The following is a 14,086-nucleotide window of genomic DNA, read 5'->3' as shown; positions in this document are numbered from 1 at the left end:
TCAAGTGTGAGTGAATACACAAAGCTTGCCATTAAAATATACCACATGCATTTGCAATGTAAATTTGCCACTTAACAAGGAATCAAGCCTTTTTTATTTGTTTTCAGATTTACAAAAGGCATTTGACACTGCCACATAATGATGGTGTGAAATAAGGCAGGAAAAATATGGTCGATTAATTCTTATGCAGGACAAGTTGATTTAACTGCCAGCTATTGTCACATGCAGAGCATCTAAGACACTGGTAAGCCTTATGAGATACCAAGAAAGCTCTTGGGATCCAGGGAGTGAAAATCTGGACCTTTATACTTAGTGCTTTCTCTCCCCCCCCAAAAAAAAAAGTATTTATCTGCAACTAATTGTAGATAAACTAACCTGTATCCAACTATTTTCTTCAGGGTAGAAATAGGTCATATTTTTCTAATAGTAACTTCTATATTCCCTAGGTACATCTTAAAATAATCAAAATATCACACACTAGAACACAGCAACAATACTTGCTTAAGTTCTATCCTATTAGTGGTGACCTCATGGCCTTGGTCAGCGAGCTGAGAAGGAAGATGCCCATGTATATTGTGCTTAAAAGTCTAAAGCATCAAGGAGAATGTATCACTGCAGAAATCTGAAATATCTAGCTCTGTAATAAACTTACAAAATTCCTCCATGTCAACGTCTTCAACTGCATGAATGCCAGTGAGATGAACTATTCGACCTTGTATTCTTGTCCTCTTGTACCCATTCGTTTTCTCAGCTCTTTCTATCATCTGCTGCTGGCGGTCAATCCAGTAGAGATGATTTCCCAATACTGTCAGTCCCATTGGCTGAAGAATGTTGGCATCTTGTAGTGTCACACGGTTTGCTCCTGAAAGTAAAATACTACTTTTGTGATGACATGCTTTTTTTTTTTTTAAAAAAAAGTTAATAAAATTAGTTCAAAAAAATTCAGTAATTGCTTAATGTTTGCTTAACAATTTTTCAGCATCTCCATTATTGGATGTGAGGAAGTTCAAGAACCATCTGGATAAAATGGATGCAGAAACAGACACACTGGCCTACCAAAAGGACTAATAAGGAGAAAATGGCGAACCAGTACCATTCAATGCAAAAAAGAGTGCCCCATTATGTCCTGTGTCAGAGGGCTTTTGGATCATTTTTGAAAGCAATGTCACTTGGGCAGACTATACATAAAAGAGTAATTATTTTTCTAGTTTTCCAAATATGTTTGAATGTGCATGCACGCACGCACGCAGCAAGCAGCCAATTTCATTTCTTACCAATCTGAATGTACATGCCAATGAAAACATGTTTCTTCCCATGTGACCATAGCTTTTTAAAGCTTCATACTTTGACACACTAACCCCATATATCTGGTGCCACAATTATATGCCAGAATGTACGGCTCAGGGGAAAACTGTAAATCATAGGTAAGAGCTGGTGATAAATTGGCTACATTCTTGCTTACCTCAAATGAATACCCCCCCCCCCAAGTAGATGTTTAAACTGTGACAATACACCCTGATCCACAGAAATACCAGTATGGGGTCTTTTGTCCCCTGCCAAACAGATGATCAGCAGTATCAGCTATGGAAGTGCTGGGTGCTTTGTGGAAGTATGGCCTCTAAGTGTGCTATAGTTCCATGAATTCAGATGAGCAACACAGCCTCACGTGGATTTGAGTAATGCAGCTTAAAGTCATTTAAGCAGGTTATTGAATATATATTATGAAATCTATACAGGCATCCTGCATACCTAGCATTATTTATACACAGTCACTTAATTATAATAAGCTCTCAATTCGCTTTATTTAAATTTTGGTCTCCAAAAGGATTGGAATCTGTCCAAGGGAATATAAATGCACCCTATTTAACTGTTTTAAAAACATGCCACTGCCAAAAAACAAACAAACCACACTTGTAATTTATGCACAACTATTAAGAAGAAACAACCTGCGTTTTTCTATTATGTCAGAAAAGCCACATTCCAGCCATTTCTGAGTGTGTGCATAATCTCTCCCCCCAAAAAACATTATTTATGGGTACCTGGTGCCAATATTTCTAAATTGATAACCTCTAATACTTTTGTGAGAACTTAAGTGTGTTAAATCTTTTTTTTCTACTGACTTTTTAAAATAATGGTCACAGAATAAAATATTGTAGGTGCAGACTGCAACATGCTAATGAGCAAGCAAACCTGCTAATTTACTGAATAAAATTGCTTGAGCTCAGCCATGCATGCAAACGCAACATTTCTTCTTACTGCAGCTGGTATTAAATTGATTCAGAAGATTACACTGTACAAAGACTCTTGTTTTACTCTCCCAGCCCCCTGCAAAGGAGTACTTTTTGGCATACAAATTACACTAAATAAAGGAAAACATCTGAGGGGTAAGATTTTTTTAAAAAAAACACATTACTAGTAAATAAATAACAATTACCCCAAAACAAAAGTAACACACACAGTGCTACAAAAAAATAAAAATAAAAATGCACAAGTTATCCAAGAACATTTTGCCAAAGTTTATCATGTGAGGTTGATGGCTGTGAATGATACTTATTCTTATTCACATATACAATAAATGCATAACAAATCTCAATAAAAATATTATCTTCTTGTTATCCATTTGAAGGCTATATTTGTTTGGCAAGTTTCTCTGTAAGAATGATGGACCAACAAGCCCCACAAGCAAGTCCTTGTAGTTTCTCAGGCACTTCCAAGCATCACTTCTCTGAAAATCTAGTATTTATAAGAGTTGGATACAGACATTCAAACCCAATGACTGGGATCCAAAGAGTTCCCTGACGTACACTCAGTGACTAGTTTTCTTAAAAGAAAGAAAGAAAAGCAGACCAGACCTATCCCATGCCAGATCACAATCTTTTTTTTTGAAAATTTCAACAGTTCCAAAAGCAGTTTGCCATGTGGCAAGGGGGTCCGCTATTCAATGAGCTTGTGCCCATATTCCTTACATATATTTCATACATAATACGGATCACTTGGCATGGGCTGTGTGATCAGCAAGGATCTTTATGGCTTTGTGGCCAAGGCCAGAATTTAATATGCCAGCTCAAGAGACTGAATCACGGTGCAATGGGGTAGGTTGGAGTGGAACCTGCCAGATTATGAGCAGAACCTGACATAATCTAGCAGTGACTGTACTTTTAAATTCCAATACATTGCTTTTACTGGTCAGAGAAGTAGATCCTGGGTGGCTGACAGCCCTCCACACATGGAAAGAGAGCAACAGCTAACCATACTACCAAAAAGCAAGATCAATTGGGACAGTAGACACTTATGGGGTGCTTTGGATGTTGGCTGTTAAATTTGGCTATATTTGAACAAGCAATCAGTTCTTTTCCCCAGTAAGCCAAAACAAATTATATTACAAGTATTTAATGTACACAGTAATTAACTACTCAGATTTATAACAGTTAATAAATACAACCTGATTGAAAGAAAAAAAGGAGTGTCTGTGTGTAGCTCTCTCCCTCCACACACACACACACCCTGTACATTGAGATATTTCACAGACTTTGAGCTATTTTATTACCAATAGACTTATTTGTAAAACATCATTATAGCTATTACATCCGGCCTAAAGCTACCTCTGGGTTCTGAGAAGCAGAATGTTTTTCAAGGGAGGGGATACAGAGACATGTCTGTAGATAAAACTAGATGAACTGTCAACTTTGCCTAAAGGTTAAATAATAGTAGATTTAGCTGCTGTTCTTTGAATTTCACTATAGTAGGATTAAATAATTTTTTAAGAGGTTCATCCATCTACACTGGCATAGAGAGGATCTTCAGAGCAGTCTACTAATATATATTGGATTACCTCAGGAACCAAGTTAACTTACACAAGAACATGACAAAAAAGTTTCCCATCCACTCCTCCTGTTAGTAGTCCCCTTATTCCCACTCCCCCAACTGCTTAGGGGGCTTTTGAGAGGGCACAGGAGGGCTCCAGAGGGCAAGGAGAAACAGGGAACTTTCCTTCTGTGAACTTAAGTCAACAACTTAGGATCCAATATATTATTAAAATTTAAGGTAACTTGCCAGGTGCATATTTGCCCTTGGCAACCAATCTAAAATATTTTATTCCGTGCTGACAATATGGAACATGTCCTTTGCACCAAGTGTGTTTGTTTATGCACAAATAGGAGAGAAGCACTATGGGTTGCATTAAAAGTGATCATGTCCAAATCAAACAATCGTTTATGTGACTCATACTGCCTATTTAATAAACATTGCATTCTCTTTTATCCAGATACCCTTTCTTCTTTTCATTAAAGTAAGAGGGCGGAGGAAGGATTTTATACCAGAAGTATCATTGCAAGTGAGGCACATGTTGCTTGATCAAGCCTAATACTTCAGTCTCTGAAAAATGAAATTCTGCAGATGAACACATAAGGCAGAATAGGAACATCAAGCTGCCAAAAATTGTCACAGTTAACATCCAAGCAATATCAAGTTCATGGCTGAATCTTTGCCAATATCTGTATCAGTTAAAAGTGCCACATATTTCTTACTAATCTCTGCCCAATACAACATTCACTTCATCTTTGTATTATACTATTTATATATGAAGCTTTCGTTTTGTGAGCAGACGTGTCCCAGACTGTTACTGGAAACTCTCTTGCCCGCATTCATTTAAAGTCTGATTTAGGTTTTTTTTATCATGGAAATTTATTTTGAAATAAAAGTGCAAGTGACAGAAAGGACAACTGCTTTATGATGATATTCCACCCCAGCAAGCAATGACAAACAAGGGGGAAGAATGAGGGTTGGAAAATTAAGACTTCATACCTATTAACAGAAAGCTTCCATTACAGGAATCTGTATTACCATCTCAGAATTACGTTACGATAAATCAGTACCCTAGACAAAAAACCCTATTTATGATTTCTGCAGCTCACTAGAAAGGCTACAAGAGGAAGGGAAATTAAAAAAAACCCTGCGACAAAAAGGAAGAGATCTAAATTCTTTAAACTATACATAATTTAAATGGAACAAAACACACCTGATAAATCACAGCTTTCAATTCGTTTGAGATCTGCATCTACCCAAAAAAGCTTCCCCAGCTTGTTGTCAACCACCAGGGCAACAGGCCGGAGCAAGCCAGTAGTGAAGAGCACCTCTCGTTCTGTCCCATCCAAGGCTGCACGCTCAATCTTCGGGGCTCGTTCTTGCATATTGGTGAAATACATATATCTGACAACAAGTAGGAAAACAGCCATAGAGAGTTAGTACAGTTTCTTAAATGGAAGATACAGTATATCATGGTATTCTCGCTATGGACCCTGACATGAAGATTTAAGAAGTCTACATCTGAAATAAGACGTTACTGCTCAATTTCCAAGACTGATTGGTCGGTAACGTTGGGGGAGAAGAACAGAAAGAGGAAATCCTATTAACATTAATTTGTATGCAAATTAAAACAAACATGAAGCTAAATTAGAATGTTTCTGAGATTCCCACACACAATGTTTCAGGGACTAAGGTTTAATACCCCGCAGCAAATGGTCTGAAGGCTTCTACATTTTTAAAGTTAAAGACGTTTCATCCTTGTCAGTATGGCCTGTTGACGCAGCCCTATGCAAGCTGTTTCCCCAAGTTAAAAAAAAGGCAAGATACATTTCAGAATGTATGAAACTTAAGAAAGTGCCATATCATCTGGACAATTATTAATTCTTACAAAACAAAAGGAGTCTCACCCTCGCTCAGCATTTACTACTATGGCCCTTGGCTTGTCATGGTCTCCCCGTAGCACAACTCCAATCTGCTCCCCATTAAGCCTGTAGACGTTGACTGTATTTGTGGCTTCACAGGTCCAGTACAAAGTATGGCTGAAAATATCAATACTCAGGTCATGTGGCTGCTTTTCTGGATTTTGGCTTTGGTTGGGAGTACTCATGACTGTGAAAGGCTGCAAGAAGATGACGACGACATAAAATAGGAATAAAATGGGGAGAAAGAAAAATATAACAAAGTTAAGGAATGCATACTGTAAGGACAGTCTAATGAAAAGGGCACTCACACAATAAAGGAAATCTAAGTTGCTTAAGGAAAAATAATAGCTCTTTCCCCCCTTCACCCATACATTATACTAGGCAGCCTCTTAGAGATGAGACATTCCCAGCTATGAGAGAAATGAGTGGATGTCTCTTTTGAAGAGAGTACCCACCACCTGCTATTCAAAGTAAAATCCTCTTATCAAAATCCTCTAAAAAATCTGATGCCTAATCAATTACCCATAGCAAACTTTCATGAACAACAGAAGCAGGTAATGGACGAGGCAGCAGTACAGAAAAATAGAATTTGTGTATTAGAACTAAATTGCAATCTGTTTCTTAATGATAAACAATGTGATTTGTTTAATTTATGTTGTCCAAGCATGGCTCAAATATTACCCAAACAGTTTTGGTGTAAGCAAACAATCTTGCAATTATATAATAAAATAAAAAAACCACAACCATGAAAGTTTAATGTCCAATTATGAACATTAAGGTTCATAAAACGCTAATTAACAGAATTAATTGGAGTATGAAGTAGCAAAAATCGCCAAACAATTAAAAGTACAATTTTTTAATACCCATATGTCCCTAGGAGGTACTTCTTCAAACACTGAAACTCTTGCCTATGCTGTACAACAATCTGTGTCATAATAAGCAGCTTCCAATGTAATTTGCACCTAGGAAGGGCCACTAATAGGAAGCCATCTAGCAATTAACGCCTGGCAGGCATCCCTCAAAGAGCAGATCTGACACTATAAGGCCCCTCCTTACTACAAACAATAATTCATTATCTGGAAATGCTATGGAAAATTCATCACATCAGCCTACATGGTACTTTCCCCAACCCCCTTTTTTAAACTCAACCTGCTTATAGGAATTCTTTGCAACATCTTCTGGGGTCTTTGAGCAAAACACACTGGAAATACAGGTCATGTACCACTTAAGAGGAGGCAGCATGGGACAACATTACTCTGCCCACTGTAAGCTGTGGAGGGTGTAAGGTGTGCCATAATGAGGGGGTTATAAAAATTGCAGTTATAACACTGAGACCACAACATAGAATGTATGTTCTCCTCCTGCTTCCCCAGAAAAAAACTCCCCCTGTCTACCTTAACTATGCTTATTGCATTATATTAGCAACAATATTAAATTATAGTTAAGGCTAACGAGGGTCCTGCCTTTCAAAAGATTTGAAGCCTCACAGAAGCTCCTATGCAGCGTGGAGCTGGTGCACAATACAAGGAAGACTGGGGCAGAAAGAGAGACAGAAGGCTCATAGTTTTCTTGTGCATCCTAAGGTCTGAGGCAACAGCTGGATTCTGTACCATCTTCATTCCTTCCATTTGTTAAGTCTATTTAGAAATAGTGTGGAAGGGTTTGTTTGTTTGTTTGTTTGTTTGTTTGTTTTAAAAAACACTACAAAATCTTTCCCCCACCCCACTTGCTTCACACAGGATTTCAATTTAGTTGTTGGTGGTACAAACCCTTGTTTGTGAGACAGTAGCTAACACAGAAGATAGGCACAGGCAGACCATCTAAAGATGTTTGGAGAACAAGGACGAACGAACACTGTCCTTCAACTTCCCCCCTGTATCCTTTGTGCAGAAGAAGTGGAGAAGCTTTTATTCATAGTTTGCATTTCATCAAATACTGAAAACTGTCCTGGTTATACAAACCATGGTTTCCTGTATTTAGACAAAATGGAAAACTGAATCTTATTGCAAACTTCTCATCTCCTGTAACATGTAAAGCAAGAGGTGGGTGGTTGAAAGGGGAATGGGGCTCATGTCTGTACTGTACTCAAAATAATAACCCATGATTTGTCAGCAAGTCTGAATCAGGTCCAAGATTGACATTTATGAATGATAAAAGTTCTAAATGATATACATATAACTCAAAACATAATATTGTATGCTTGTCAGTTTGGAATTGAAACAGAGCCACCAAAAACATATGGCAGCTATTTCAACATGCTTGAGGGACTCTCAAGGGGAGTAAATGACATTTTTAAAAAGGCCTTATAGCAGTGATGGCTAGATTTGGCCCTCCAGCTGTTTTGGCACTACAATTCCCATCATCCCTGCCCACTGGTCCTGTTAGCTAGGGATGATGGGAGGTGTAGTCCCAAAACAGCTGCAGGGCCAAGTTTGGCCATCACTGCCTTACAGGGTCCTCTAGCCTTCCAGACATTTGGCGGCAGCTAAGCAGAAGAGAGGGAGAAAGGGTCTAAAGAACTAGAAAATCAGAGAAGCTGTGTGAGTCTATCAATGAAGTCTAAAGCTGATAGGTGAGACATATGCCTGGTTTGCATGTCATCCTAAGCCAAACTATGGCTTAGCAGGACCGCGAAAGCATGTGGACTACTGCAGAAAAGCTTACAGATGCTTTGCTCTTCTGTGGTCCCTTATGCTGCAGCACCCAAGCTAAGCCATCGGAACCTGGGCTCGCACTTAAGCTCTCCCCAGTCTAACCACAAGCTGTAACCGAGGCTTGTTTTTGGCTAAGCGTGATGTGTAAAGCAGACCACAGAATGTCAGGGTGTCAGCTGAAGAACAACCACCGCCACCACAAGTAAAATGGAGAACAGGGGGAGGGCGGGAACTGGCCTGCTCAAGCTCCTGACATCATAAATTAAGTATCGGGGGAGGGGCACTACGACTGGGTGGTTCTTCCCATTTCTTAGAACTATTAATGGAATGTATTGGAAAGAAAAGGCAGCTTTCCTCCTCACTTTTCAATAACTATGTGTTGCCTCACTATGGAACGCTCTGATTTGGAGCTGGCAGCCCTCTATTGCAGCAGAAGAAGGAATGCTGGGAGGGCATTGTGTACTGTAAAGGCTCTCCACTCCAAGGCCTCAGAAACACTACAGATTCCTTTCCCAGAATGATTTGAGCCCCAAACAGGACTATTCTTAGAAGGGGGAGATTCTCTAGAACATCACATAAAAGTCTCACCTGCGATACATTTTTACGAAAACATACACCAACAGACATATACCGTTGTTGTTATTATTATTATTTTAAACTTACTTGAGTGCCATCATCTTTGGCTCTTTTAATAATATTCTGGCGTCCGTCTACCCAATAGATAAATTTGTCCAATGGATCATAATCAATAGCCTTGACATTTCTTAGACCATGGATAGGAAGGATGATGTCTGGGCTCTGCTGGTCATCTGGTATCATCCGACTTATTGCAGTCTTCTGACTAAACAGTAAGAAGCTGCTAGGTGCTAAAAGAACAAAGGGAACATTTAACATCATCATCTATGAATACAAGGATCGTGGAAAAAACAGGAAGGCTCAAGAACTGCATTTGTGAAAATATCAAAAAATAGAAAGAAGCAATGTTCCAGCTTGCAAGTTTTACTATTGTTTATGCACAGTTAACAGTTTAAGACTGTTAAAGAGTAATTTAGAATCATATTTTCAACTGGAACATAACTATCAATCAGTATAGTAGAAGAGCAAATGATTCAACAATACAATTATTTTAGAAACTTAATTATTATCCCACTGCTCAAATCCCAAAACTTTTTATTTCACACTACAGTGCATTTCCTCCAAAAGGTAAAGCTGAAGTTATTGCAGATCTCAAAGTTATGTTTTTGGAAACCTCTGAAATGCACAACAGCTGTGATTAAGTCATAAGACTCTACAGTCTGTTTCAGGGAACTATGTTACAATATAATTGGTTTCAGTGTCTTAAATAGATGAGCTCCAAACCCCAGAGAATCAACCAGCCTACTCTCTATCACAAACAAAACAAAACAAAATAAATGCATAGTCCTTCAAGTGGATATGACTATAGAAATGTTTGAAACAACCATTCACAATCTTTTTGAATTTGGGGATAGGGAGGGGGGGAACTGCTAGGCCATCCTAACCAGGCATACATTGGGGGAGTATGCATATAGACCCTCACCAACAGCCATAATCATCCAGTTGGTTGCTGCATGCAAGTACTTATGGGTTGGAGTAAAGGCAAATTAAAGCTACCAATTTCTTTTGTGCTGCTCCACCCACCCATCATTCAACTTTGGGAAGAAGCAACATCATGAGACTGCTGGGACTAGCGCTAATTCAAGGGAAGAATTAGCACTTCATGATTGATTGAGGGTGAAGAACCACCCCTGATCAGGCATGCAGGCTCTGTGGAAGGAAGTAAATGAGTCTGCCCAGCCTACCCTACAGCAGGAAATAAATGGTTTCTTCCTCTAGCTAGCTTTTCCTTTCCAAATTCTTTCTTAGGATCTTCTACCTTACTCCAACTTTCTTGCTTTGTCCTGCACGCACTTGAGCCAAGACTCTGTTTTAGTGGGGTGGGCTAGAACAGAGAAAGGGAGAGAGAGTACAACCTCCAAGGGTGGGATGTTCTCCAGATGCTTCTGGCAGCATCAGCTGTGGATCCCTCCCAAAGTTTCAACTCTTTCTCTCCCACGTGCATTTACATTATGTATTTCTATAGAATATGCATGTGTGTTATATGGTAAGCCTGCAACTTATGCACATTTAACTTTTGCACATTCAGCATTACACGTGTTGCAAAAAAAAGTGGTTTTTTAATTAAAAGGGGGCGGGGTTCTGAGAAAAATTACTTTGGCAATCCCAAAAGTAGTACAGAAACACTTAAATAAATACACACACACACACGTGTGTGAACACGGCCAACATGTACAATGAAGGCATGTATGTGAACCAAGGGCTCGCTACGAGAAAATAGTCGCAAGTATTTTTACAACTGCAGAAAAAGGTAAAACACATACAACTGCAGTTCCGGCTGTTGGGATCCAACGTGTAGTGAGATGCACAGCCACAAGTATAGCCATTGGGTACGGCCAGGCACAGCTGCCCACAGTGCCCATTGTTTTGTACACAGTCGTTGAAGCCATCTTGACGCGATGAGTGGAAAACCAATATATCCATCACAAAATCCAGACGTCCCTGAATTAGCGTCCGGTTCCTCCCATTTGTCTTGTCCGCTCTTTCTATGCTGTGAAGGTTCCAATCTGTCCAGTAGATGAAGTCACTGTACTGAGTTAGGCCAAAGGGATGAGGTAGATCATCAGCTATTATTTCCCTCTCTTGTCCTGAGGAAACATGAACATATGTTGTTAATAAATGTAAAAAGAGAGAGAATTAGGTAACCAAATGATAAAAGATTAATTGCAGGAGATAAATTTTAACTTTTTCTCTTTTTTTGCTTTCAAAACATACCATGTCTACTTTGGATGCCACAAGGATTTTAAATGATCACCAATGACCTTTTAATTACCATGAAGGCAGGTTGCCCATCACAGCCACTCTACAATTCCCAATCCCCCAGCCCAGGAAAACCTGCACAGCAGCACTGCTTGTTGAGTTTATTTTAAAAATAACAATATTACACTTTGGAAAAAAAGGACTGAACTAGGTTTGGAACTCAAGAACCGTATTTATTCTTGAACATTCCCAATGAGTGCTTTGGTCTGTCTGTCTGTCTCTCTCTCTCTCTCTCTCTCTCTCTCTCTCTCTCTCACACACACACACACACACACACACACACACACACACAAAACCATTTGCAAGCTACTAACTCAGCTTCACTTAATGGAAAAGCCTATTTTCAGGCAAACCCCTCTCCCTGCACCCGATTACAGCCTATACTTTGCTGCAAATGTTATTCTGAGGATGGGTAGTGAATGTATAAAAGGAGCTACTTCTTTGTTTAACATACTCTTGGTTTTTGTACGATTTATATTGTAAGAACTGTTAAGAAGAGCTGCTAAGAACTATAAAATCTGACTGATTGAAGCTACAATTGCTTCAGAAATGCACATGATTTTTCTTTCATTTCACAGGCCAAGCCTTTCAAATATTTTAGTGGGTTTTAAAAAAATATCTTAAAATACAAAGAATATTCAAGAATTTTAAATATGCTCATATATACCTCCAAATTAAGTTTTACACCAAATTATAAATTCACATAACGCTTACAAGAGCGTTTACAAGGAAGTGAATTATATTGCCATTGTCCAGTTTAGCAAATCAGAATAGTTTTTATACGTAGCATGTTTTCTTCAGTTTGTTGAACTGAATATTTCATTAAATGTTGATATTAAAACTAACGAAGACACATATAAAAATTAAAGCTGAAGCCTGGAACTCTTGGACTGAATTTTCCTGGTTTAAGAGAATTCTGCCACCTAATTTATATAGAAACTTTTCTGTACATCACATCTGATATTTTCCAAGTAGAGGCACACTACCAAGCATATTTGATGATTCGATCATGCTTGTGTCAAGGTCAGTCCAATAGAGTCTTTGATCTTCATAATCAATAGTGAGATCGTTGGCACGGCCCACTTTATCCACAAGAGTGATGCTGTTTGTACCATCCATGTATGCCCGAACAATCTTTGGTTTGCCACCCCACTCTGTCCAATACATGTACCTGCAATTAAAAAACAGAACAAACAATAATTAGCTACTTAAACCATATCAAGACAATGTACCTAGACCTTTGTTTACTTCCAGACATTTAAAAAGAAAACAACACAATGTATTGTGAGTTTTGTAATAACTGAATTTATGTGTTTATTAACTAATGAATAACAATATTAACTGAACTATGCTGAACATTTAGACAATACATATTCTGTTTCAATGAGTATTTCAGAAATTTGAAGATTCCTATCAGCTTGTGTATATGAAATAGCGTTCAATATAGACACTGCTTATAACAATAATCCCAACGACGTTTTACAGAACCAACATTTGTGTAGGAGCATTCAGCCTTTCGATTTCTAGAGAACTCAAGAGTTTGGAAGCAACTGGATGATCCCTTGCGTATTTTACACCCTTGAGTCTAGAGCCATAAAGGACCAGCATTCTTGTGACTATATAAGCAGAAGTCAACTAAAGCCAACCAAATTGATTTTCCTTGAGACTCTTTGGATCTTCCTTCATAACTTAAAAGCTAATTTCTGTTTATTTATTATATGATAACATTTTGTATCCTGCTTTTTACTTCCATGAAGAACTGCTAAAGCAGTCTGCATAAGAAAACCAACACTACATTCAGTATTGGTACTCTTTTCATAAATTATTCTCTCTGGAATTATTCTGGAGCAGGAAGATGGGAGGCTGTGGGAGAAGGCTGTGGGTGGTCAGGGGCTGTGTAGCTGTCAAAACCATTTTGGGCATCCTGTTGGAATAGAAAATTCGCCTTTTCATTTTAAAAAAGTCTTTAAGCCTAAAGAAAAAAACAGGAACATGAGAACCTATGAAGAGTCTGATGGAACAGGCCATTGGCCCATCTACTCCAGCATCCTGTTTTCACAGCTGCCAACCAGATACCCATGAGAAGCCGACAAGCAGGACCTAAACATCACAGCACTCTCCCCAATGATTCCACCAACTGGTTTTCAGAAGCATACTGCTTCCAACCATGGAGGGAAAGTGTAGTCATCATGGTATGAGACTTAAGATATCAGTGAGACATTTAAACTGGAAGGCAGATGGACAACATCTTCACAAGCCAAGAAAAAAGTTAAGAATAATGTTTTTGGGCCATTTCATAATCTTAGGGACATCTGCAACGAGCAATTTCCAACTCCTTGATAATACCAGCTTGTCTGAAAGAATCAAAATGGTCAGACAGGAACCACAACCTAATAGTTGCCATATTATGAATTGACAGGACATGTGTACAGTGGTGCCCCGCAAGACGAACGCCTCGCAAGACGAAAAACCCGCTAGACGAAAGGGTTTTCCGTTTTGGAGGCGCTTCGTAAAATGAATTCCCCTATGGGGTTGCTTTGCAAGACGAAACAAATCTTGCATCCCCTCCCGCAGGTTTTTTCCGCTTTTTTCTTCCTTTTTTAAAGCCGCTAAGCCGCTTATCAGCTGTTCCGCTGATAAGCCGCTTAACAGCTGATCGCTGAAAGCCGCTTGACAGCTGTAGCGCTAATCCGCTAAGCTGTCAATGGGCTTGCTTCGCAAGACGAAAAAACCGCTATACGAAGAGCCTCACGGAACGGATTAATTTCGTCTTGCGAGGCACCACTGTATTAGCTTTGGCCCCTAACCTCA

The 14,086-nt window shown here is 39.0% G+C and overlaps 1 protein-coding gene across 1 annotated transcript in view; it reads right to left on the bottom strand.

The window, feature by feature from the left end:
- Positions 1-14,086, bottom strand: part of LRP5 (LDL receptor related protein 5) — a gene marked incomplete at its 5' end in the record, with an annotated part of 72,549 nt that overhangs the window by 15,860 nt on the left and 42,603 nt on the right. The window contains 6 exons of the mRNA XM_081919143.1: positions 653-862; positions 5,018-5,208; positions 5,712-5,923; positions 9,044-9,246; positions 10,780-11,103; positions 12,262-12,446. Coding sequence (XP_081775269.1) covers positions 653-862; positions 5,018-5,208; positions 5,712-5,923; positions 9,044-9,246; positions 10,780-11,103; positions 12,262-12,446 — 1,325 coding nt within the window. The remainder of the gene's footprint in view (positions 1-652; positions 863-5,017; positions 5,209-5,711; positions 5,924-9,043; positions 9,247-10,779; positions 11,104-12,261; positions 12,447-14,086) is intronic.

The sequence above is a fragment of the Podarcis melisellensis genome (genome assembly GCF_964234715.1).
Source record: "Podarcis melisellensis genome assembly, chromosome: 1".
NCBI lineage: Eukaryota > Metazoa > Chordata > Lepidosauria > Squamata > Lacertidae > Podarcis > Podarcis melisellensis.
This window is presented reverse-complemented; position numbering and strand designations above follow the sequence as displayed.